This window comes from Anopheles nili, chromosome 2 (assembly GCF_943737925.1).
Source record: "Anopheles nili chromosome 2, idAnoNiliSN_F5_01, whole genome shotgun sequence".
NCBI classification, from domain to species: Eukaryota; Metazoa; Arthropoda; class Insecta; order Diptera; family Culicidae; genus Anopheles; species Anopheles nili.
Window position 1 is genome coordinate 65,030,977 of NC_071291.1, and position 20,567 is coordinate 65,051,543.

Sequence of the window (20,567 nt, forward strand, 5' to 3'; positions counted from 1 at the left end):
GGTCAAACCGTGAATTTGTCGTGTCATGCATCCTCCTTCTTAGGTCACCGTCTAGCGTACGGGGAAACTGAAGACGCGCGTACGGACGCCGATATCTTATCAAAGTAGGTAGCAAATATCGATGGTTAAAGCGGAACACGCCTTGTGTCGATACCGAAATGGGACGATCTACGCCAGCGATTTCAGCGATTAACTACGCCGGGTACAGAATGCTTATCGTGTTATTTGGGGCCGATTGCGTAGAAACCACCCTGCCAGACTCTTTTATTTTTGTTTCATTGTTCCACGGTTCCAGATCCGGCAAGCCGCGTGTTCAAGCGGGTGGATGCGGTCGTAGAAAGAAGCTTGATAGTTTAGGATGCTTCTCCGCGAGCCCACCACACCACCTGGCACAGCCGGTTCCGTATGGAGGTGATTTGCACCCTTCACGTCGTGGATTGGGTGTTTGCTTAAGTGTGTCTCGGTTCATACCATCATTCCGTCCGCAATGACTACGCTGTTTAAGTGTAGAAAACTTCACTTTCATTCCTATCGCTACATTAATATCTCTTTCTCCTCTCTTACTCTCTCTCTCTCTCTCTGGCGAGTCTACTACTCTAATTGCTTGAATGGTTGCTATTCCCCTGATTATTAGTTCCTTTTTGCCTTGCATTCATAACAGTTGGTTCGATTCCATCTGCGGTCTTCTGCCATCCGGGCCAAACCCGGACATGAGACACATGCGACGACGAAGGCGTGGGCTATCGAGTGATAACGACCTAAAGTAAAACTCGAATCCCTAATGCGAGTTGCAGAAAACGCCCCCTTTGGAGGAGGGTTTTGGTTGTTGGTAGAGAAAATTAAAAACAACAGAAGAGGGGAGGGGGACTTCGGGTAAAAAAGCATTAAATAAATTATAACACTAAACATACAATGGAAGCTGATATACACATAGAAACTCTTATAAACACAGATACTTATCAGCCTCGCACAACGTCGGTAATACTCCAAAAAAACTTACAAAACCAAGGCTGGTGCTATCTTTTTTTCTTCATCTTGCTCTCTATCTATCTCTCCCTCTCTGTCTCTGTTTATCTATTGCTCCTTCTTGGTTCCCTTGCGGAAGGGTTCGTCCCAGTGATTAACGTAATCATAATATACAATTTGAGAAAACCACGCCAGCATTGGCGGCCGTAAAAGCTGTACGCGAAGTGGCGTAGCGAAGGCCACGGGGCACATCGCCAGAACCGGTGTCGTGCCGCGGAACTAAATCAACCCACGCTTCTTTTTGTAATCCTCCAGATTGAGCGACCGTTTCGGACCGGACTCCCTCACGGGTTTTTCCACCGGCTTCGGGAGCACATTTACGCTGCTGACTGTGATGGGAAAATGAAAGGAAAAACAGCACGTTAGATGGAAACAAAACCCAACACCAACGGCTTCCCCATACTCACTTGGTAGTGGAACCTCCAGGTCGATGTCGAAGTCATGCAACGAGTACAGGTTGTTGTCCGCCTGGCCACCACCCTGGTTTGACTTCTTTTCCTCCAGCTTCTTCTTCCCGGCCTGTCCCGGAGGCGGTGGAGCCTGCATCGGTAGCAGGGGCGTGTCGTCACGATTTTGGTCCTTTTTGAAGGACATCCGGGGTTGTGTTTGGCGACGTGTGAACGGATCCTCGATCTTGAGCCCTCGCGACGCTCGCTTCTCCTCCATGATCGCCTTTTCGGCGTCCTCAACGTTGCGCTTCCGGTTTCGATCGTTGATGTACGAGATCAGGCTGATGCTGCTGCTGCGCTTCTTGTCCAGTGTGCTCGCCCGTTCTTCGATATCTTGAATCTGCGTCGTGAGATCCCGCGCGAGATCATCCTCCCCTCGCAGTTGAGCGGCATCGCGTTCCTAAAACCATATCGGAAGGACGTTCGTTATTAAATTTACCGCAATGCCTACCTCCCATCCGCTTGCCTACCTTCATCAGGATCGTTTTCTTCATGGCGTAGTTGGTCGGGTGCGCACGGAACCGGTTCTTCTCCTCCACCAACCGGTCGATGTCGGCGTCCTTAAACTCGTACTGTGACGCCTCCTTAATGTCCCGCTGCTTTCGCTCGATCATATCAACCGTCGGTAGCGCGGTCCCGGTGACTTCACACACCGTCAGCCACTTCTGGTACTCGGTGTCCGAAAAGTCCTGATTCGACACAAACTCCAACCGGAAAACGCGCTCTTGACTGCCGTGCTTCAGCTTAAATCCCTTGTTCGTGCGGCTACGCCCGAACTGATAGATTTTCGCCGTCTCAACCACACCGACAATCTCCGCCACCCGGTACACCGGTTTCCCCTGGTTGTTGCCAATGTTTATCCGCACGAAACAGTTCAGCACGGTCGACTCAAAGATGGGCAGATTAATGAAGCGCTCCAGCTTGTGGCGCGAGATTCGCAGCTTATTCAGCTCCGCGTTCGTGCTGATCGCGACCGGCTTCCGACTGCTCGAACCAGACCCGGATCCCGATCCCGACCCGGACCCAGATCCGGACTTTTTCTCCTTATCCTCGCCCTCGGAATCACTTGACGATCGACTGTCGCTACCGCTACCACTGCCTCCGCTTCCACCCGACCGTGACCTTCGATCGCTAGCCTTTTTGTCTCGATCGTCATCATCGTCGTCATCCGAACTCCCGGAATCATCCGAGTAGATGTCGGAGGCTTTCAGCTTCATCTGTGACTTCCCACCCGGAACGTCATCCAGTTCCTCTTTGTCTTCCTGCTGACTGGCGTCCTGTTTCCGTTGAGCCTCACGTTTCGCTTCCTCTTCTTCGCGTTTCGCTTTACCCTCGCGCTTCGCCTTCAGCATGGCCATCGCATTGCTACGCTTGTCGTCCGTGCGGTTCATTTCGACGGTCTTTTTGCGTTCCTTCGAGCGTTCCTTTGGGTCGAAGTACTCGGACGCGCTGGAAACTGAAAGTGAAAAGGGATGGCGGATTGAAATTGGGGCCGGATTTTTGATCCCGCTTTTGGCACAAACTTACCATCGTCACTTCTCTTCTCCGGGGACGAGGACGGACTGTCCGAACGTACCATTCCGCTGGCGGAATCGTTTACGTCCATCGATCCTAGCTTGGGCGAGGATCGTGCTTCACCTCCTACCGAGGGTCCCATGGCTTTGGCGGATGCCGAGGCTGCGGTCGCTGCTGCAGCAGCCGCATTTACCGCTGCAGTTTGTGCTGCCGCTGCCGCCGCGACCTTCTTCCTCTCCCGTTCCGCGTTAGCTGCGGCTGCGGCGGCCGCCGCTGCCGCTGCTTTCTTCTGGGCCTTTTTCTTTTCCTTCTTCTTCTTCTTTTTCTCCGGCTGCGCTTGTTTGTCACGTGCGCGCTCTGCTCGCTTGGCAAGTTTCAACTTCCGTTCGATTTCCCAGCGCGTTTTCATAACGTCACGCCGTTCGATACGCTTGAAGATCTCCGTCTCGCGCTCCTTCTCAGAGAGGGCATTTAACCGGGCCCTGTCTTCGTCATCTCCCATGAGATTTTCATCGTACCCATCGTTGAATTCCGAATCGCTGCTGCTGCTGCTACTGCTGTCGTCGCTGGAGTCGTCACTCGAATCATCGTCCTCGCTTGAAACCGCCCCACCGGCACCGGACGCGTTCTTCTTTCCTCCCTCGGAATCGGACGAAACTTGTCCCTCTTCCGGTTCGGATTTGTCCTCCTCTTCGTCGATCGGTTGCTTCCGTTTCACGCCTCCAGTTGCAGTGGCGATACCGGGTGCCATGGCCGTGCTGTTGTTGTTACCAGGCCCACCCGGTGTCGAAATGTTGTTGCGCTTTCGATCTTCATTCCCTCCTTCACCTTCTGATTCGGAGGAGGACGTCGGTTTGCCACCCTTCCGTTTACGCTTTGCCATCGCCTCCGAGCCGGACTCTTCGTCCTCATCCTCGTCGTCGTCGTCATCATCGGAGTCGGATCCGGATCCAGAGCCGGATCCCGACCCGGACCCGGATCCAGATTGGTTGTGACTCGCATGGTTCGGTGATGCTGACGCCAGGCGGGTTGTTTTCTTCTTTTTGGCGAGTGAAAGGAGCTCCTACGGAAAGGGACGCGTTATTCATCTGTGTACCCGGCAACAGCTGATTGAAGGAACCGCGGCGCACTTACCGAGTCCAGATCAGATCCGGATTCCGAATCACTGCTGCTTTCCGAGTCGATCATGGCCTGCGGCTTGCGTTTAACCATTTTCGGTTGAGTATGTGTGTGCGTTTGAATGCAAACGAGTCGTTAGTTCCGGAACAGGAGCTTATGCGTCACGGTAATGCACCCGTGCGGCGTGCCGGTATTTTCGAGATGATGCAAATCACAATTTTCTGATTCGTAATTTGGTGTGACCTTTTTCACTACTATACACGCCTCGCATACACACACACACACGCGAACACGAGGACGTCAACACTCATTCGCGATGGGTCGCGTCCAAAAAGAAAAATGCAAGATCGGTATGAATTGCTCACTATTTACTGACGTTTGTTTTCTCCAGCCCGACAACGGTTCAGCAAGGCCAACTACGCTCCAGCCGATCCTGGACCCGTTTGTTATCCGTTGATATCCTGCAAAGTGGTTACGCGACGGCTCTTCCCCCCTGCCCCGGGCCCTTTTCGCGATGCTGGATGATAGCTGTTTATTCTTACTGCTTTTTTCTGCGAAAGCAACATGAAATAACGAATTCAATTCCGTGCAGCCAACGCCCGAAGCCGTTTGAAAGGACGACGAAAGGTGATTGTGGAAGGAAATTGCGATTTTCCTAATAAAAAAGACAATTTTCTTACCGTTTCAATGAATACAACAATCAAGCGTCCCGACGATGTTATTTCCAGAGCTGTCAAGCGAGCGCAATGTCAAGCTAATGTCAATGATGGCGATGTTTTTCTTTTATTTTTTCCTTGCTCCATCTGACAGCTAAACTGCCTTCAGTATTTTCAACAATACGGGAGAAGAAAAAAACATCGCTTCAAAGGTGGATGGAAAACACGGGAAATCGCTGAAGCAGACAAATTTACCTGTACGGTTCCTCGTAATTTCGGAGTGTTCTTTACCGGTGGTTCGTTTTGTGCTCTGTGCGTCTGTCGGAAGCTGTGCGCAGTGTTGATTTCCAGCCACGAAGCCATGAACGCTAAAGGAAACTGAAAGTTCCCAACCGCACCAGCAGTTTCGCAGACAAAGTGTACAAATGGTGTCATATTGTTGTAAAAAAAACGCAAGATAACAGCACAGTCCAAATACAACCGTATGCTCGAGCGAATTTTCATCTACTCCGACAACACTGTAGAGCATGAAAGGGCAACATTATAGCAACCGTTGGATACATTCTTCCGCTAGTGTACTGCAGCCTGCCTTCTGTTTTGCTGCAAACAAAAAAGCTGTTATCTGGTGAACACGCATCTCCCCTCTCCAAGCAAATCCTGCCTTCTTACTGTGAGCCAAATTCTAGCATCAAAATTTGTATAAGACCGTAATCGGGATTCGGTGACCCGTTCCCCATACGCCGTTAGTTTCGGCCTAATCGTGTAGTGCATTTGCTGATTACTGCATTGCTTGATTGTCATTGAATTTGGTTGTTGAAGAGTACCGTCCAAAAGAAAGAATAAATCTCTCTACCACTGACTACAGGTAAGGCATTGTTGCATCGTTTGCATCGGGTTCTTCCTTTCATGTCATTCCATTAAGGACATGCGGCCATACGTATCCACTAAGCCCTTTAATTTACCGGACGTTTATGATTTTCTTATGCCTCTCTTTTGCACAATTTCAGTTTTGCACCCTAAAAAACCCTTGCCATCATCGCCGATACTGGTCCTTGCCGAATTGTTCGTCCCCAGAATCATTCACCCACGCTCATTCGAATCACATCCACAGAGGTACCGACCGCAAACGCGACACCTCACATCAGCATTGGACATTACGTGCCGTTTTCCCATCCCAACCCATCATCTCTACTCGTGACTCCAAGTGCATCGCATAAATCGCATAACAAAAAAAAAACGGCGACCAACTATCGTATCAGTCGCAGCAACCCACGCGATAGCCGCCTACCCACGTGTTCCGACGTGCGCCCGTGTGTGTGTGTACGCGCGCGGTTGGCTCGTATCCTCCGCGAGTAGAGGTTGAATGTGTGATGTTCTCAAACGGGCTTCCGTGCAATTTAGCATTCCCCAGCTGTCTCGGTGTGCCAAAGGATAGCGGAAGCGACGAGTTGCTGCCGACGAGCATGGGTAGCCGCGAGCCTGTCATTCTCAACGTGTACGATATGGTAAGTGGTTCATCGGTGGTCAGCGTTTGTATTACGAGCTATATTTGAACAAGACACGGCAATAGAAGCTACACGAACGTAATTTCTTTTTTTTGAAACAAATTTATTCGCTGGATCTATACTCATGTATCAAAGCATGCGGCGTATCTTCCGCCATGCTGAAGGATATGTTCATTTCCATGGTTACTAGGATCGATTTACTTCGCATGGGGCTTGTGGTTTATTTTCCTTTTTTTGCTGGATGCATTTAATGGCAATAAATTAATTTGGAACCCTTCCAATCTGGCCGGGTATAAAACGCATGCCAACAAAAGCGGCGCTTCGTAATTAATTCCGATCCGCCTTTGAGCGAATGGTATTGGGGGAAAGATAAATATTTACCATGCGCTGCCCGTTTTCTGCACCGATGGCGACATCGCCTCACGAAAAATAGCCCTTTATAGGAGCCTGCTAGCGGGTTTTTATTGCTTTCCGTTTCTCCCCAAAATGTTGCAGTACTGGATCAACGAGTATACCACCTCGATCGGTTTAGGCGTCTTCCATTCCGGCGTGGAGGTGTTTGGTACGGAATTCGCCTACGGTGGCCATCCGTTCCCGTTCACCGGTGTGTTCGAAATTTCACCCCGCGACCATGACGAGCTTGGTGACCAGTTCAGGTTTCGGTGAGTACTTAAAATACACAAGGAAACGACCGCTATTAATACTGCCATCTTCCTTACGACCCAGGCAAAGCATTCAGATCGGTTGCACAGATTTTACCGAGGAAGAGGTCCGACGAATCGTGGAAGAGTTGGGTAACCAATTCCGGGGGGATCGCTACCATCTGATGAACAATAACTGCAACCACTTTTCGGGTGCATTGACGCAGGTGAGACCACATCATGAACCGTAATTGAATGCCTTTTGTTAATTGTATCCGTTTGTTTCATTCTGCAGATCCTTTGTGGACAGGAAATCCCCAGCTGGGTGAACCGATTAGCTCACTTCAGTTCATGTGTACCTTTCCTTCAACGCTGCTTACCAAAGTGAGTGTTAGAGATCCGTGTCGTCGATAAATAGCACTAAAAACGTTGCCTTTCACGTGTCTTTTTAGAGAATGGTTAACGCCAAATGCCTTACAACAATCGATAACCGCCATACAGGATCGTGACTCTGATTCGAGTCCATTTTGAAATTAGCTTTTTCCGGCGCCTAACGACGATACCTCCTCCGCTACTGGAATGTCTCCTTTATGCACCACCGGTCGGACGGTTTCTAACGGCCCGACATCACCCCTCACCAGTACATAACCTACCTTCATCAGTACTTCTACACGCTTAGCAGCTACTAGCCATGTAGTTCCTTCCACAAGGTTCTTTATTCTGTTCTTCAGTGCCACTGTCGTTACCATTCTTGTAAAATTTGCAACAAATTGGATGGGAATTGTACCGCTGTCGAACCGATTGGCAGTTCGTCGAAGATCTACTTATTTTCTGTTTTCGCAACTGTATAAAGCAAACGATTCTGACACGCCAATCATTCACGGATTGACAATCGCTGGCGATCGATCTGTGCGAAAACGAAGGGAGAACGACTTTTGCTGTTACTTTATATGAATCCTTTCTCCCACTTCACGCTCTCCTCCCTGAGTGATTAGGGTGACGGCCTATTTCCGGAACCGGCAGGCAGGCGTTCGTGGTTGTCGGATTTTTCGGACAAAATCATTTTTTTTGTATGTCGGTAGGGATAACGGCCAAGTGCACTGTTGAAATACGAACGCAACGGCGAGAGAAACGTGGTGGATTGCTTTAAAAGGCTTTTTTCTTACATTCGGCATAGATTTCATAAGTAACGAGGAGTGAGAAATAATCTTGCTTATGTGTGAGGTTTATTTTTTTTCAATAATTCACGCACTCCAAGAAAAAAAAACATACGAACAAACAATGCTGGAAGCCGATTGCAAATTAGCGCCGCATTATTTTACTGTCTTTGATGATACGCTTTTATTATAACATTATTTTAATTATCGTCTATGCTAAGTTCTGCACGTTTATGTCTGCACGGCTAGGCACGTTTTTCCGACAAAGGCCCTCACCTGCGATGGCATCGTTTAGTTTTAAACCGAACAACACGCAAACTTTCGGAGCGTGACAAAAAAAACATCATAGCGAACATATACCGTCTTCAATGTAAAAAAATAGTAAACGAAACCATAGACTGTCGAACGAGTTTCCGCAGCCGTGAAAAGCGGCCCAGCATCACTCAAGCACTCGGATATAAGAAGATATTACAACCGATTCTCAATTTTTCCTCATAATTGATTCAGAACTGAAGGTAGAGCGTTACACCGAAGCGAGCTAGCGGAAAGAGAGAGGGTTTGTTAGAAAAAAAAACGTGTAATAAAACAATGTACATTAGTTCAACTCAGTGAGCGGTCGAATGAGTGAAGCTTTACTTAGAACAACCTTAAATGATCTAATTCGTTAACTCAAAAAGAATTATATAACAAAAGAAGATCGATTACACAGCGATGCGATGAAAGCGAAAAGCTAGCTGGGAGTAGAACCGCGGTAGAATCGGAAATTACAGCAGAGACGGAGTATGAAAACACGGTACACGAACACGCGAAACATCAAGTCATGGAATTAGAAACCGGTCGAGTAACAACTCGTAGAACATCCGGCGGAAATATTTAAACCGTAAGCGTACGAACTTTATAGAGTGAATTGTAGTATATTATCGATGGCGGGAAGGCGCGAAATTATGTGTGTGTGTTACATAGCATCAGCTAGTGATGGACAAGAGGATCTACAGATAATAATCGTTAACTGAGGTTTGATTCATTGATTAATCGATTACAAGGCACGTTGCGGGTTGGCAGAATAGAGAGTTTATGGAAGGAGCGCTGGGAAACGCGCCAACTGTGCGTCACTACTTCATTACATCGGTTTTAGGAAGCTTATCCTAGCTAAACCAGCACGTAACCAGTGCACACTAACAGGCAGGAGGTTGCGAAAACTGTACTGTTTATTTTTGCCATAGGATTTAAGGAGCAAGGAATCGAAAAACAATATTACAATACCATGCGTGAACGGGGCATGATCCATCCTACCAGGTGTCAATCTCGATCCCGAGGCAATGACTGGCTGGAAAGTATTATAAACCGACTACTAACGGTCGAAACCGGTATTTCTCTATGGCAGCGCGTGATGGATCCACCCTTTTTCTACCGAATTTATATTCTCGTCAACTTTCCAACTTCCTTTCTCCAAACACTACACCAAAAGTTAGGACACTATTTACGGGATTTTTTGTTCCGAACGGTTCACCCGCGAGAGGAAAGCCGCCAGCCGTATCTAAGATATTTAAACACACAATCATGTACGCCCGAGATGCGAAAGTAGTTTGTAGGACGGTGTGGAACAGCGGCAGTTCTGAATAGAGTGTAGGAATGTCCTTGGTCCCGGTACTGAAGTTTAGTTAATCTTTTCCTGTTATCCCGTTTCGTCCAAACCACTCAGTCAAACCCTGGGCGAAACACTTCCCTTTTCAGTATGTGGAGTTCCCTTTCCCTCCTCCGGACACTACTATTGCACTACTATTACCGCAACCATAAATACTAACGTGACTAAAACACTAGCTCTCTCTCTCAATACGGTTCTAGAAGATAAAATCGATTCGTGGTAAAGTACACTTGCAAATAGAGAAGCAAACGCGAGGGAAACCACTCAAAACGAACTAAAGTAAATCGAACAGTTGTATAATTAATGAATAAAACCAACCAAAATGCAGTAAAAGAGTAGCTAGTTGCGAGAAGATAATAGAGAGGATAAGCATCGTATAGAAATGTTGAGAAGCGAACGCCCAATGGAATCTTCCCATGTGTAGGCTCAAATTCGTTCCCGAGATGACCTCCGCTTTCCCAGACGTAGGAAAAGGGCTCCACGAGCCAATAAAACCCATTAATTATGTCGTCAACGCTTTCAATTTAATAAACCCATCACCACTTCGACGTCCAAGATCGATACAGATCGGCTAGACCTGCTGAAGGGCGCCAAAACGGGGAATGCGCGTGAAAATCGTTTCCATCGAGTGCAGTACCGCCTTAGGCATCGGGGGCTGGGAAAACGACGGCTGCAGTTGATTTAATTAAAAATTTATAATTTTCTCCTTCCCCCAGTCGTTGGGTGTCGTTTAGGTTGACGGATGAATGGAGGAAATGTTGCAAATAATTGACCAATTAATTCATTTAGAAGAAAACGATCTACGCCGCCGCCGTCGAGGGAGAGACCGACCATTCAGAACGCGCGACAGTGACGCATTCTTCGCCGTGGGATTTGTCTCGTAAGTAAGTAACGTGGAAGTGAAGATTAAAAAAGGGCACGGTTCACAGTTTGTGTTCGTTTTCGATTTCCTTTCTTTTTACTGGTTTGCTTAATTACTACAAATCATTTATTCCGTTCATTCCACAGATGACCAACGCTAGCACCAGCAGACAGAGCGTTGAAGTTGCCACAACTCCCAGACGATCGACGCCACCTTCTGCGGTGTACTCGAAGAAGTCGGTCGGAACCATGTTGTCCGTGATCAGACCACCATCACCGACCTCACCCAGCTCGGGTTCGCTGTACTCGAGTGCCTCCGTCGTTTGCCCATCCGGTGACGGTGAGGTGTCCTCGCTGCCAGCATCAATCTCGATCTCGCCACCGGTCGCGAACCGCAGGATGTTACTTGGATCACTCCACCCGTACCGGTTGCGTGACTGAACGATCACCTCGTACACGCTCGTCGGCTGCAAACCCTTCAACGTGTACCCAATCGAGTACAACGGCCCGTACGAACCGTCCGACGGGATGATCAGCTCATTCCACGCCAGCTGGGGTAGTGTCCTTCGGAAAGGCGTCACATTGCCCGATGGTACCCGGCGGAACTTGAGCTTGTACTCGATCAGCGTCGAGAAGCTCTCCGTCTGCCAGATGAAGTTGTGCGTCGTGGGTGATGACATCTCGGCGGCCGGTTTGAAGCTCGCCACCATTGGCCGGCCGGTCAGCTCGAGCTGAGCACTCGTGAAACCGATCCTGTTACTTGCCTTACACTCGTACTGACCGAGGTCCGAATCGCGCAGGTTCCTGATCGCCAGCTGGTGCCGCTGTACAGTGTGGTACTGATGTTTAGCAACCAGTGCGTCCAGCTTGACGATACGCCGGTCAAACACCACCGGTAGGCCATGGTGGAACCAGTGGATGGATGCGATCGGATGTGCCGTCACCAGACACTCCAGGATACCGGTCTCTCCGACGCGCGTATGGACGGTTGGGTTCTTAACATCGATTTCCGGCACAACTGCAAACGGGAATGATGATAATGCGGCATAATTCACAAAGCAGCATCCCTCCCAAAGGACCAATCAACGGGGTTACGGTGTACTTACAATTCACAATGACTTCCACCGAGGCGGCGGCAGGTTCGCCAACACCATTCGTAGCCGTACACTGGACCGGACCGGAGAAATTGCGATACTCAACCAACAAGCTCAGTTTGGGCTCGTTGTCGAGATTCGGGAGATGCACATTCTGGAATGGATAAAAGCCGTATCGGATCATGGCGTTTCGCACAAAATGGAAAAAGGACGTCTCGCTCACCAGCATGCTCCACTTGATAAACGGTTGCGGGACTCCACCGACGACACAGGCGACTTCCAGTATCTGCCCGACACGGATGTCGATCGAATCCTCGGGATAGATCGCAACCGTGGCTTGATCTGTGGGACAAGGAACAAGACAGAACCCGGTTTAGCTGCATGTTTACCTTCCAAATCGGTTGTTACCCACACTGCACCTCGATGGCGTGACGCTGTGAGGCCTTCCCGCCGTCGGTCATGATCTCGCACGTGTAGTCTCCGGTGTCCTCGGTTTGTACATCCGTCACCTCGAGGCTACCGTTCGGCCACAGGCGCATACGGGGTGGTGGCTGTAGATCCGGATAGCGTGAATCCAGCAGGAGCAGATCATCCCGGGACCAGCGCACGTACCGGTACGGTGCTGCGGAGATCACGAAACAGTTCGAGAGCGCGGCTCGCAGGTTAGTAAAGGTTAGTGCTAGAAGAGCTGTCAATTGTATCATCTCGATTGTGTGCGGTTAATCTAATAGAAGGTCTAGGGTGCCCCTCGCGGCAGTAATTTATTTAATGGCCCAACGCTCAATGGAAAGTGCGTCGTTCGTGATTTGACCGAGCATAACCAAAGAAATGGTGCCATCTTTGGGGAGGTCGGTATTCTGGAGACCTCCTGATGCTTGGAAATCTCAACCAACAGCCATTATGTCATGTTGTCATGTGGAATGTTGCGCGTGCTATTAGTCGCCCTTAACCGTTCGGTTCAATTGACCGTTGGATTTGAACCGACCGGGTGTTAATTAGTCCCACCCCTGCGTCACACCAGGGGTCACATACTCACCATTGTGATAGCATGGTAGAAGGACGGTATCGTTTTCGTACCGCTTGACCGTGGTTGGCACGCTGATGAATGATCCTGCCGCTGGGTTTCCGGTCACAATCTGCCGGAAGGTACCGAGGGTGGCCTGTAATCCAACGAACGCCACCACCAGCTGCACCAGAGCGCCTCCCATCGTTGTTGGATGACGTGTTGCGATCTGTTGCGAAAAATGGAAGGGATAAAGGTCGCCATTAATGCTACTTGCGGTCGGATAGAGAGGGATTTGGAATGACGGGGTTTACGGTGTGGCCCATAACCCTTGACGTCAACGAGGATCCAAACCATTTAAAAGGCTCATCCCTTCATCACACCCTCTCTCGGTAGCTTAGAACACTTCTTTCCCACTGGAGATAAATTGCCTCCCCTTTCGGTAACTTGATCTCGAAGAGCACTCCCACCCGTTCGGGGGTTGTGTGTCGTTTTGTTTGGGCTAGGAATCGGTTTTCCCGCGTTCCAACGGGGTCCAAGGGTCGTTTCATCTTTCCAATGTCAACAACCATGGGGATGTTTTTGCCGAAGGGAGCTGTTCTCTCCCACTCTCAGGCCCATGTGTTGCCGGTTGTTTCATGTAAACGAACGCCGATACCCAGAGGGATTGGTCATGCAATTCTACAGAAGATTGCGAAACGGTTCCCTTATGACGAAAGAATGTGTAAACAATTTTTTTTCCATCGTTCTCTTTACGATCGAATGACCGAAGTGTTGGAAAGTGGTGTAACGGATAGACCAGACGGGGTTTGTTAACTCCAAAAATGGACCAAACGGGAGTGTATTAGACAGCAGCTATGTAAACTGGGCCCCGAAATTATGCCCAATAATTGTGATTTATGGCATGGGAAAGCTGGCTGGCTGGACGTTCTTCTAATGTGGAGACGTGTGAAGCGCACTCAAAATAAAGGGGGTTAATGCTCTCGAGATAGTATAGTGCAGGAAGAAAGTGAAAAAGGGGTGCAATGGAACGAATCTCAAATCTGAGAATGAAGTTCATGGATTAAGCCGTTTATGCAGAAGGTTTTGATTTAAGATTTATTCTAAAATTTCTTTAGAATTCTCTTGGATCCTGACGTTGTTCTCAGTTTTCTTGATCTTCATTAGGATATAGAGTTTATTTACCCACGATCGCATCAATCGTTTCTGTTTACGGACATCTTCATCAGGCCGTTTGCGGCCTAATCAACTTCTAATCAACACCCAATTGGAGTCGAATAATGATCTGGTGGTGGGTGAGAATTTGTCCCCAGTGTCCCGTAATTAGCCCGTGAGCCCATAAATGGCGAATGGTGGGTGACCGAGCACGCCCGGTTTTGGACGATCAAATGACCGATCGTAAAAACTCAACCACCCAACATAATTAGACGTCTCGATGGCATCTCGTAAATTATTAAAACCGAGGGTCAGTCGCTGACGTTCGTTTGCGATAGTTTTCAATAGTGGGCGGATGCTTATGGCCGTTTGATGGAGGGATAGGTTTTAACTCTTCAAAACGGCGCTAGGAATGAAAGGGTTCCTTCATCTTTCGATCGAAAAAAAAACGCAGCGATGCACCGTGAAAGATGATATCTTTGCTGTCGAACCTTAACCCTTTTCCCGCGCTAAAGGTCAATCCGTTTAATAGCAGATCTTGGATGTGAGATGGCCAATAAACTAAAGGCTAAAAAGAGCGGCGTTTTTGCTGCGCCCATCCCCAAACCGAGGGTGCGATTTATGGCGCCAGTTGGCGAGTTCCAGCGTCGTTTCTTGACGGGCAATTTGTCATACTTACGGCTGATTCGGCTGTAGGATCACTTCATTAACACACGCGGCGCAGACTCCGGGTTCGCTCGATCTCACAAAAATGCGATCGTTTTCGCACACGATCAAGCACAATCCCTTATCCCTGTTGTTAGTCCTTTCTACCCTCCCAATCACGGTTAAGCTTTTCACTTTTTCGTTTCCAACACTCGCTCACTCGATCAAAAAAAAAAACACACCAAGGACTCTTTTTAGGTCACAATTGACTAATACCCGAACAAACAAACACACAAAAAATGTGGGCCTTTTCAAACACTTTTCCCCCAACGGCGGCGACACATTCGTCGATTAATTTCCCGTCCCTTGTGCGACGGAACGCATTGTGCTGCAATTACGGCACCACCAGCAGAAGATGCACTCGCGTTGCATACGAATTGTGGACCCGGTTACTTTTTTTTTGTTCGGTTGCTGCACGGTCCGGTTCTTTTTAGAGTTGGCTTAATGAGCACGGACAATGCGCGTTGCACTAAATTATGGGTACAGTTCTGGTTGCTGGTCGTTGTCACACATATTTTTTTTTGCTTTCTATTCGTCTCTGTTCGCACCAGTGGGTGGAGAAAAAAAACCCGGCACTGCTAGAACCCCGGTGGTCCGTCGGGGGAAATTTTTTCACTAGAGAACTTGAGCGCTGGGTTTCCGGGAGTCCGTTCAGGCGGATCGATGGCTGGCAACTGAAACCGGTGGTCGCGTGTTGCGTGTCGTGATGCTGATGCGCTCGTCTCGCTGGGGAAATGCGCCGCAACTGGCCAAACCGTGAGCGTGCGCAAACCCTCAGGGATGGCGGATCATCGTGCCCGTTGATTGGGATGTATGTAGAGATTGCCTTGAATGGGTGTGGAGTTTCGCGGGGAATAATCAAGGGCCGTAAGCTGCTGGGCAAGAGTGCACTAATTATTCAAATCAAAGGATTCAAATTTAGCAACAATTGAAGGCGTATTTAATGAAAAAAAAACGCAGTTTATGTGGTACATCCGTTCGTCGAGACCCAGCCATAAATGAAATTTGGTTGATTTTAATATCTCTTTCTGTATGATGTTTTATGTTCAATCTAGTGTAGCTTTATTTAATCCTTTAAAATTCTCTATCCTTCCAGACAAAGCCTACATGATGGACATTTTCCGGATGGCACTGGTTCCCTGAGATGGAAAGCGGTTTGACGCCACTGCGGGAAGCGGTCATCTCGTTTATTCAACAGCATAGACCGTAGACCATGCCAATGGGATGCCCTTTCCGATAGCCCTATACTGACCGCTGTCGAATCCCTTGCTCCTTCCGCGCACGCGTTCTTTAAGGGTGTGTGCCACGGAACGGAGGGCACGTGAGCCGTGTTCGTTACATTCCGGGAATATGTGCGATGAAGGATGGTTTCCACCCGCCTCACCCACTTCAGGCAACGTTCTTTAGCCGCCGCGAAAGGCGGCATAATTAGGGAAAAGCCACGCAAGGGTAGGGATTATATTTTGTTAGCCCATGCCCATTGGTTCACCGGTGGCGCTGAAGGTGGTTGGCGGCGGGCAGTGTGGCAGAGAAACATAGTTTTTTGTACAATTAAAAGTGTATCAGTGTTTTCATAAATTGGAAAGTTGAGTGAGAAATAAAAAACACAGAAAATTGTATTGATTTTTTGAATTATTCCATGGAAACAACGGTTTTTATCCCTTATAAAAGGGCTCAGGATCTCTTTTGGGTTCTTGAACATAATAGATGGACCTGTAGAAAGGTGTTTTACAACAAAACAGAACACATGCATTAGAAATCGAGCGAATAATCGGATTTTTGGGTAAAAATATTGGTGTTTTATGAGTTAATTGTAAAATAAATGAGTAAAAATACATAAAATTCCTTGAAACACGACTCTAAATTCTCTACATGTTCTCTCAAGACAATACAAGGAACCATAGTAAGGATATTTACAACAAAACAGGTCATATTTAACTGAAACAAGCACCAATGTTCCATGACGCACATAAAAAACCGGCGATTATTTGTATGAATGTAACGAATAAAAAGAGATTTTTAATTAAAAACTATTCATTTCGTTTCGTTTTCATCTTTTACGACTATATATTATCGCTTTCCACCACGCAAATAGCGGAAAATGAAAGAAAACCCCCAACGAACAGCGTTCGCAGCAACGCGCGTTCAAATTCCAACAACAAGAAAATCAGCGATTCGAGAGGCGACCAAAAATATGGTCATTTTGTAACAGGGTCGCAGGACTGGTAGCAGGCTGCTCGGTTAAGCTTCGGTTATCGATACGAGCGAGCACGTGGCCCAACACCAACGCGCACCCACGAGAGGGGCGTGACCAGCGATCGGCTCACGGTAGCGGCGAAAGTGAGATCGCCGGAGCGTGGGTGAGTGAGATGCGCACCCGACGCGTGCCCGACGCGTGCCCGACGCGCGAGATGAGTGAGAGTGAGCGAGCCAGCAAGCCAGTGAGACGGCCAAGCGCGTGCTAACGGTACATGTAGCCTGCTGCGATTCCTGCTCGCCTGGTAGAAATGGTGTCGAAAACGATCGAAACCGTCGCAACCAAAAACGACCGAAAACGGAGATTTCAGCGGTCGCCAAATGATGCTTGATATTCGCGCGCGGTTTTTTTTTTTGAGCGCGCTTTTGCCGCGTGGAATGTCGAATGAAAGCGGTTTTTTGGATCGTAATGAACTACAAAATGATGAATAAAGTGAATAGATTAAATTCTCCACGATCTTTTTCGGAAAATACGTTAAATGAAAGCGAATTTCGGATTGAAATAAAGTGGGAAAAGGTTGAATTAAAGTTAGACCTCTTTTTATTGATGTAAAACGCACATGATCACATTATTGTCGCGCTTTCCACGCCCTTTTCCGGAAAATACGTTATGCGAAAGCGAATTTCGGATTGAAATAACATGCCAAAAAGATTGAATTAAAACTTTGACTTCTTTTTATTGATATAAAACGTACATGATCACATAATTCCACGCCCTTTTTCGGAGCACACCCCTCGCTATTTTCGCTATTCACAATCGCAAATAAAACACATGATGATACAATAATGCAAATTTTCCAAACCCAATTCAGGGCCACACGGCTTTATTCTCTCGTAACCACCGACCGAAACCGCCCGGGGTGGATTTCTGCTGCATGGAAAAGGGTAAAAACGAACAAATAAACGATCTTTATCGGATGGAACCGAACAAGGGCCAACTTTTAGGGAAACTGCTGCACCCGTCCAAATCGGCCGCCGGGTGTAAGTGATGCGTTTTATTAGCTGAAAGTCATGATCGCCAGTTAGCAGCATGCCAACGGACGTTCCTCGGCGTGAAACCTAATCCTCCTCGCGGTGTGTCCTTCAGCCGGGAATTGGAGTGCTTTCTCGGCACTTATTTGCATTCTTTCCCCGAGGGCCAGGACGCGGGTGTCGTGCGGGTCCGATTGTTGTCCAATTGAGATACCCGAAACGGTCGCCCGATGGGACATGATTGAACAACAATTCCACCGCAACCCGGGAACGGAGAATGAATGATTTATTCAACGACTACGGTTGCATGGTTGATGGGCCACGGGCACGACCTCGCATGCCCGAGGGTTTATGTACATTTTCATGCTGCTGAAGTGATGAATGCGGCGATCAATATTGATGCTGCCAACCGATGCAGCTTGCATTTGATTTAATCCAGCTCGAACGGTACACCTTTGGTCTTCCTTTTGCCGGTTACAAGTTGATGAGAATCCAATGCGTTTGTTGCTGCTTAAAAACCCCTACAAAGAAACGATACGTAGTTCTGATGATGCAGAACAAATTTAGTAGGACATTCCATTGATTTTTCTTCTTTATGGTTGACTCCTAAGTTCACGAGATATTGACCCGAAGCCAAGCCAGACCCTCTTGCGATGAGCTCATGAAATCCGATATGTCGTCGTGCGCCGGCAACTGGCAATGAACCGATACCGGAAGGGCGGACACGCATCCATTCGCCTACACGATTCGATTGTGTACTTTGAAGGGCGCACGAGGACACGTGTGTGGGGTGGTAATCCATCGCTCGCGGGTCGTCCCAGTGCAAATCCATGTTAGGGGTTGTTGCAGCTAAGCCAACGCATCCAATGCATCCTTCTTGCTGGGTCGCTGTCATATCCGTTCCGTACTAAACCCGCTTCGTAAAGTATTGGATCTCCATTAGAGCTGCGTACAACTGATGCTCCAGTCGTCGAAGATATCCTGTGCCCCGGGTCCTTACTTACCTCTTGGCTTTACCTATGCTCTTCAACAAAAAAAAAAGAAAAACTATACTAATCTTAAGACGATCCCTAACACACAATAAATTCTACCCTTTTTTCTCTTTTATATTGCATCATTAACACGTTACTTTCACTTTGTTTTATTACAGGCTCTAGAACGTTTTTCGGTCCCTCTAACCTCTCCTACTCCTTTCATCTTCCTGCCTCCTCTTTCTCACACACACACGCGCCATGTCCGTGTCCTACCGTCAATCCCAGCCCCGTCCTTCGCTGCGCTAAATCCTGCTGAAAAATTATTGTTCTCAGTCGGCAAAATTTACTCCTTCCCTGCCCTACGTTTTTTCTGCCCTTCTATAACTCTCTCCCACGCGTTCCAGACACCCCCGCCCCCTCGAGCGGGTGGATGCGGACGAATGGCAGCTCAGGTTGGTGCATCGCGGTTCACGTTCGTGGTGTTTCGTTCGATTTTCCCATACTCCCACCCCGCGGGAGGTGATCTCTGATCACCTCTCCTTCTCCCCACCCACGTCAGCTGATGGACGAAATGTGCAACGAGTTCCTCGGTGACCACCGACACCCGGTGGTCGCTGGCCGGGTTGGAAAGATTCAGTAGCTTTGTCGTATGTACAATTGGGCGCGCCATCCATCCCATTTTCAACGTTCTCTCCTCGACGTGCTCTCTCAGAGCCTACTTATGTGTCTTTTTGCTTTCGTTCCTTTCGTTTCGCGATTGTGTGTGTGTGTGTGTGTGTGTTCCTGCTTAGGAACCCCTTGAGGGAGAGTAGCTTAAAAAGAAATAAAAAAAAGAATTATAACATCACGCTACACGCGACTTTCGCCACCCGTTTTTCTAAGGCGACTACTACTAGCACTAGCAGGGTTACACTGCGCGGTTCTGTTTCAGTCGTTGCTTCCATTTGTTAGTTTCGCGTCCCTCCCCGTATCGTACCGGCGCACACTTTACAAGCACAAATAAGTGTAAATAAGTAGTAGCAAAACTAACCAAGTACGAAACAAAAAGTAGCAAAAAGGGCCTCAGACAATCAGGTGTGTGTGAAAGACTCATTTCTTTACAATTTTGCTTTGTTTGTTAGCCGCCCTTTGCTGATTTGTCTAATACACTCTCGGTTTCGAGTTTTTTGCGACTGAGGAAGTCCTTTGCAGGTCCGGAAGCATGGTTTCCATGATTGCGGGAGGAGAGATTTATCAATGGAACCTCACGCACGCATGTCTGTGTGTGTGTGTGTTTAATCCTTTTTCCTTCTGCGGAAACTCCCAGCAGAAAGGAGAGCAAGATTTTCCGCGCAGGCAAAGCGCGAACTAACAAATTAACCATACTACTCTCTTTCTCTCTCGGCACCGCCAGTTCGAACGTATAAATATAAATAATTCTCCTAATAACACGTGGGGGGGTGCGGGCAAGGAAAGCCGGGAAGGGAGAGTATCTGGCATCGGTTCCCGGTCTCCACCCTTATCCCCACCCACGCGGCAAAAACACTAACAAAACAAGGTAGAAAATTTAAAACAAAAAAAAAAGAACCTACTCCTACTCCAAAACTCGTACTCACTATCGTACACATTTTTTCGTATGCCGTTTTCCATTCGCCTATCGATTATGAATTCTCTCACGACTTCTTCTGCCTATTCTGCTGCTTGTGTGACTCTTTGTTATTCTACCGTTCCGTTTGTCTTCCGTTTTCCACTATCTCTTTCGCTTCTGCGCTAGCAGGGAAAATGGATGGCCAATCATCACCATTCGTTTAGCCAAATTGCGTAGTCGCTTTCCGCCCGAGGGGGCGTCAGTGTC

At 48.1% G+C, this 20,567-nt stretch overlaps 3 protein-coding genes across 3 annotated transcripts; 1 reads left to right on the forward strand and 2 right to left on the reverse strand.

Annotated features, from left to right (window-relative positions):
- Positions 1 to 1,133: 1,133 nt before the first annotated feature.
- Positions 1,134 to 4,202, reverse strand: LOC128723320 (RNA polymerase-associated protein Rtf1). The gene is made up of 7 exons (XM_053817086.1): positions 4,125 to 4,202; positions 3,114 to 4,053; positions 2,592 to 2,931; positions 2,511 to 2,558; positions 1,946 to 2,462; positions 1,430 to 1,875; positions 1,134 to 1,348 (listed from the first exon to the last, which is right to left on the reverse strand). Exons 1-7 carry the CDS (start codon positions 4,200 to 4,202, stop codon positions 1,246 to 1,248), a joined length of 2,472 nt encoding a protein of 823 aa, XP_053673061.1. The 3' UTR covers positions 1,134 to 1,245.
- A 1,933-nt stretch (positions 4,203 to 6,135) lies between these two features.
- LOC128730295 (deubiquitinase DESI2) lies at positions 6,136 to 9,997 on the forward strand. The gene is made up of 5 exons (XM_053823333.1): positions 6,136 to 6,270; positions 6,766 to 6,932; positions 6,997 to 7,138; positions 7,207 to 7,295; positions 7,364 to 9,997. The coding sequence occupies exons 1-5, from the start codon at positions 6,136 to 6,138 to the stop codon at positions 7,440 to 7,442; spliced, it is 612 nt and encodes a 203-aa protein (XP_053679308.1). The 3' UTR covers positions 7,443 to 9,997.
- Positions 9,998 to 10,657: 660 nt separating this feature from the next.
- Positions 10,658 to 12,876, reverse strand: LOC128731181 (neuronal growth regulator 1). Its single transcript, XM_053824283.1, has 5 exons — positions 12,705 to 12,876; positions 12,081 to 12,290; positions 11,892 to 12,010; positions 11,681 to 11,822; positions 10,658 to 11,592 (listed from the first exon to the last, which is right to left on the reverse strand). Exons 1-5 carry the CDS (start codon positions 12,874 to 12,876, stop codon positions 10,691 to 10,693), a joined length of 1,545 nt encoding a protein of 514 aa, XP_053680258.1. The 3' UTR covers positions 10,658 to 10,690.
- Positions 12,877 to 20,567: the final 7,691 nt, after the last annotated feature.

Excerpts from the sequence above, each read along its gene's own strand:
- LOC128723320 (XM_053817086.1), bottom strand. The coding sequence starts at position 4,202 with ATGGTTAAACGCAAGCCGCAGGCCATGATCGACTCGGAAAGCAGCAGT. Across the intron at positions 4,054-4,124 it reads CCGGATCTGATCTGGACTCG|GAGCTCCTTTCACTCGCCAA; the intron begins GTAAGTGCGCCG and ends CCCTTTCCGTAG. Across the intron at positions 2,559-2,591 it reads GCTAGCGATCGAAGGTCACG|CGACAGTCGATCGTCAAGTG; the intron begins GTCGGGTGGAAG and ends TGGTAGCGGTAG.
- LOC128730295 (XM_053823333.1), top strand. The coding sequence starts at position 6,136 with ATGTTCTCAAACGGGCTTCCGTGCAATTTAGCATTCCCCAGCTGTCTC. Across the intron at positions 6,271-6,765 it reads TTCTCAACGTGTACGATATG|TACTGGATCAACGAGTATAC; the intron begins GTAAGTGGTTCA and ends AAAATGTTGCAG. Across the intron at positions 7,139-7,206 it reads TTTCGGGTGCATTGACGCAG|ATCCTTTGTGGACAGGAAAT; the intron begins GTGAGACCACAT and ends TTCATTCTGCAG.
- LOC128731181 (XM_053824283.1), bottom strand. The coding sequence starts at position 12,876 with ATGGGAGGCGCTCTGGTGCAGCTGGTGGTGGCGTTCGTTGGATTACAG. Across the intron at positions 12,291-12,704 it reads TCTACCATGCTATCACAATG|CACCGTACCGGTACGTGCGC; the intron begins GTGAGTATGTGA and ends TGATCTCCGCAG. Across the intron at positions 11,593-11,680 it reads GGTGGAAGTCATTGTGAATT|TTGTGCCGGAAATCGATGTT; the intron begins GTAAGTACACCG and ends TCCCGTTTGCAG.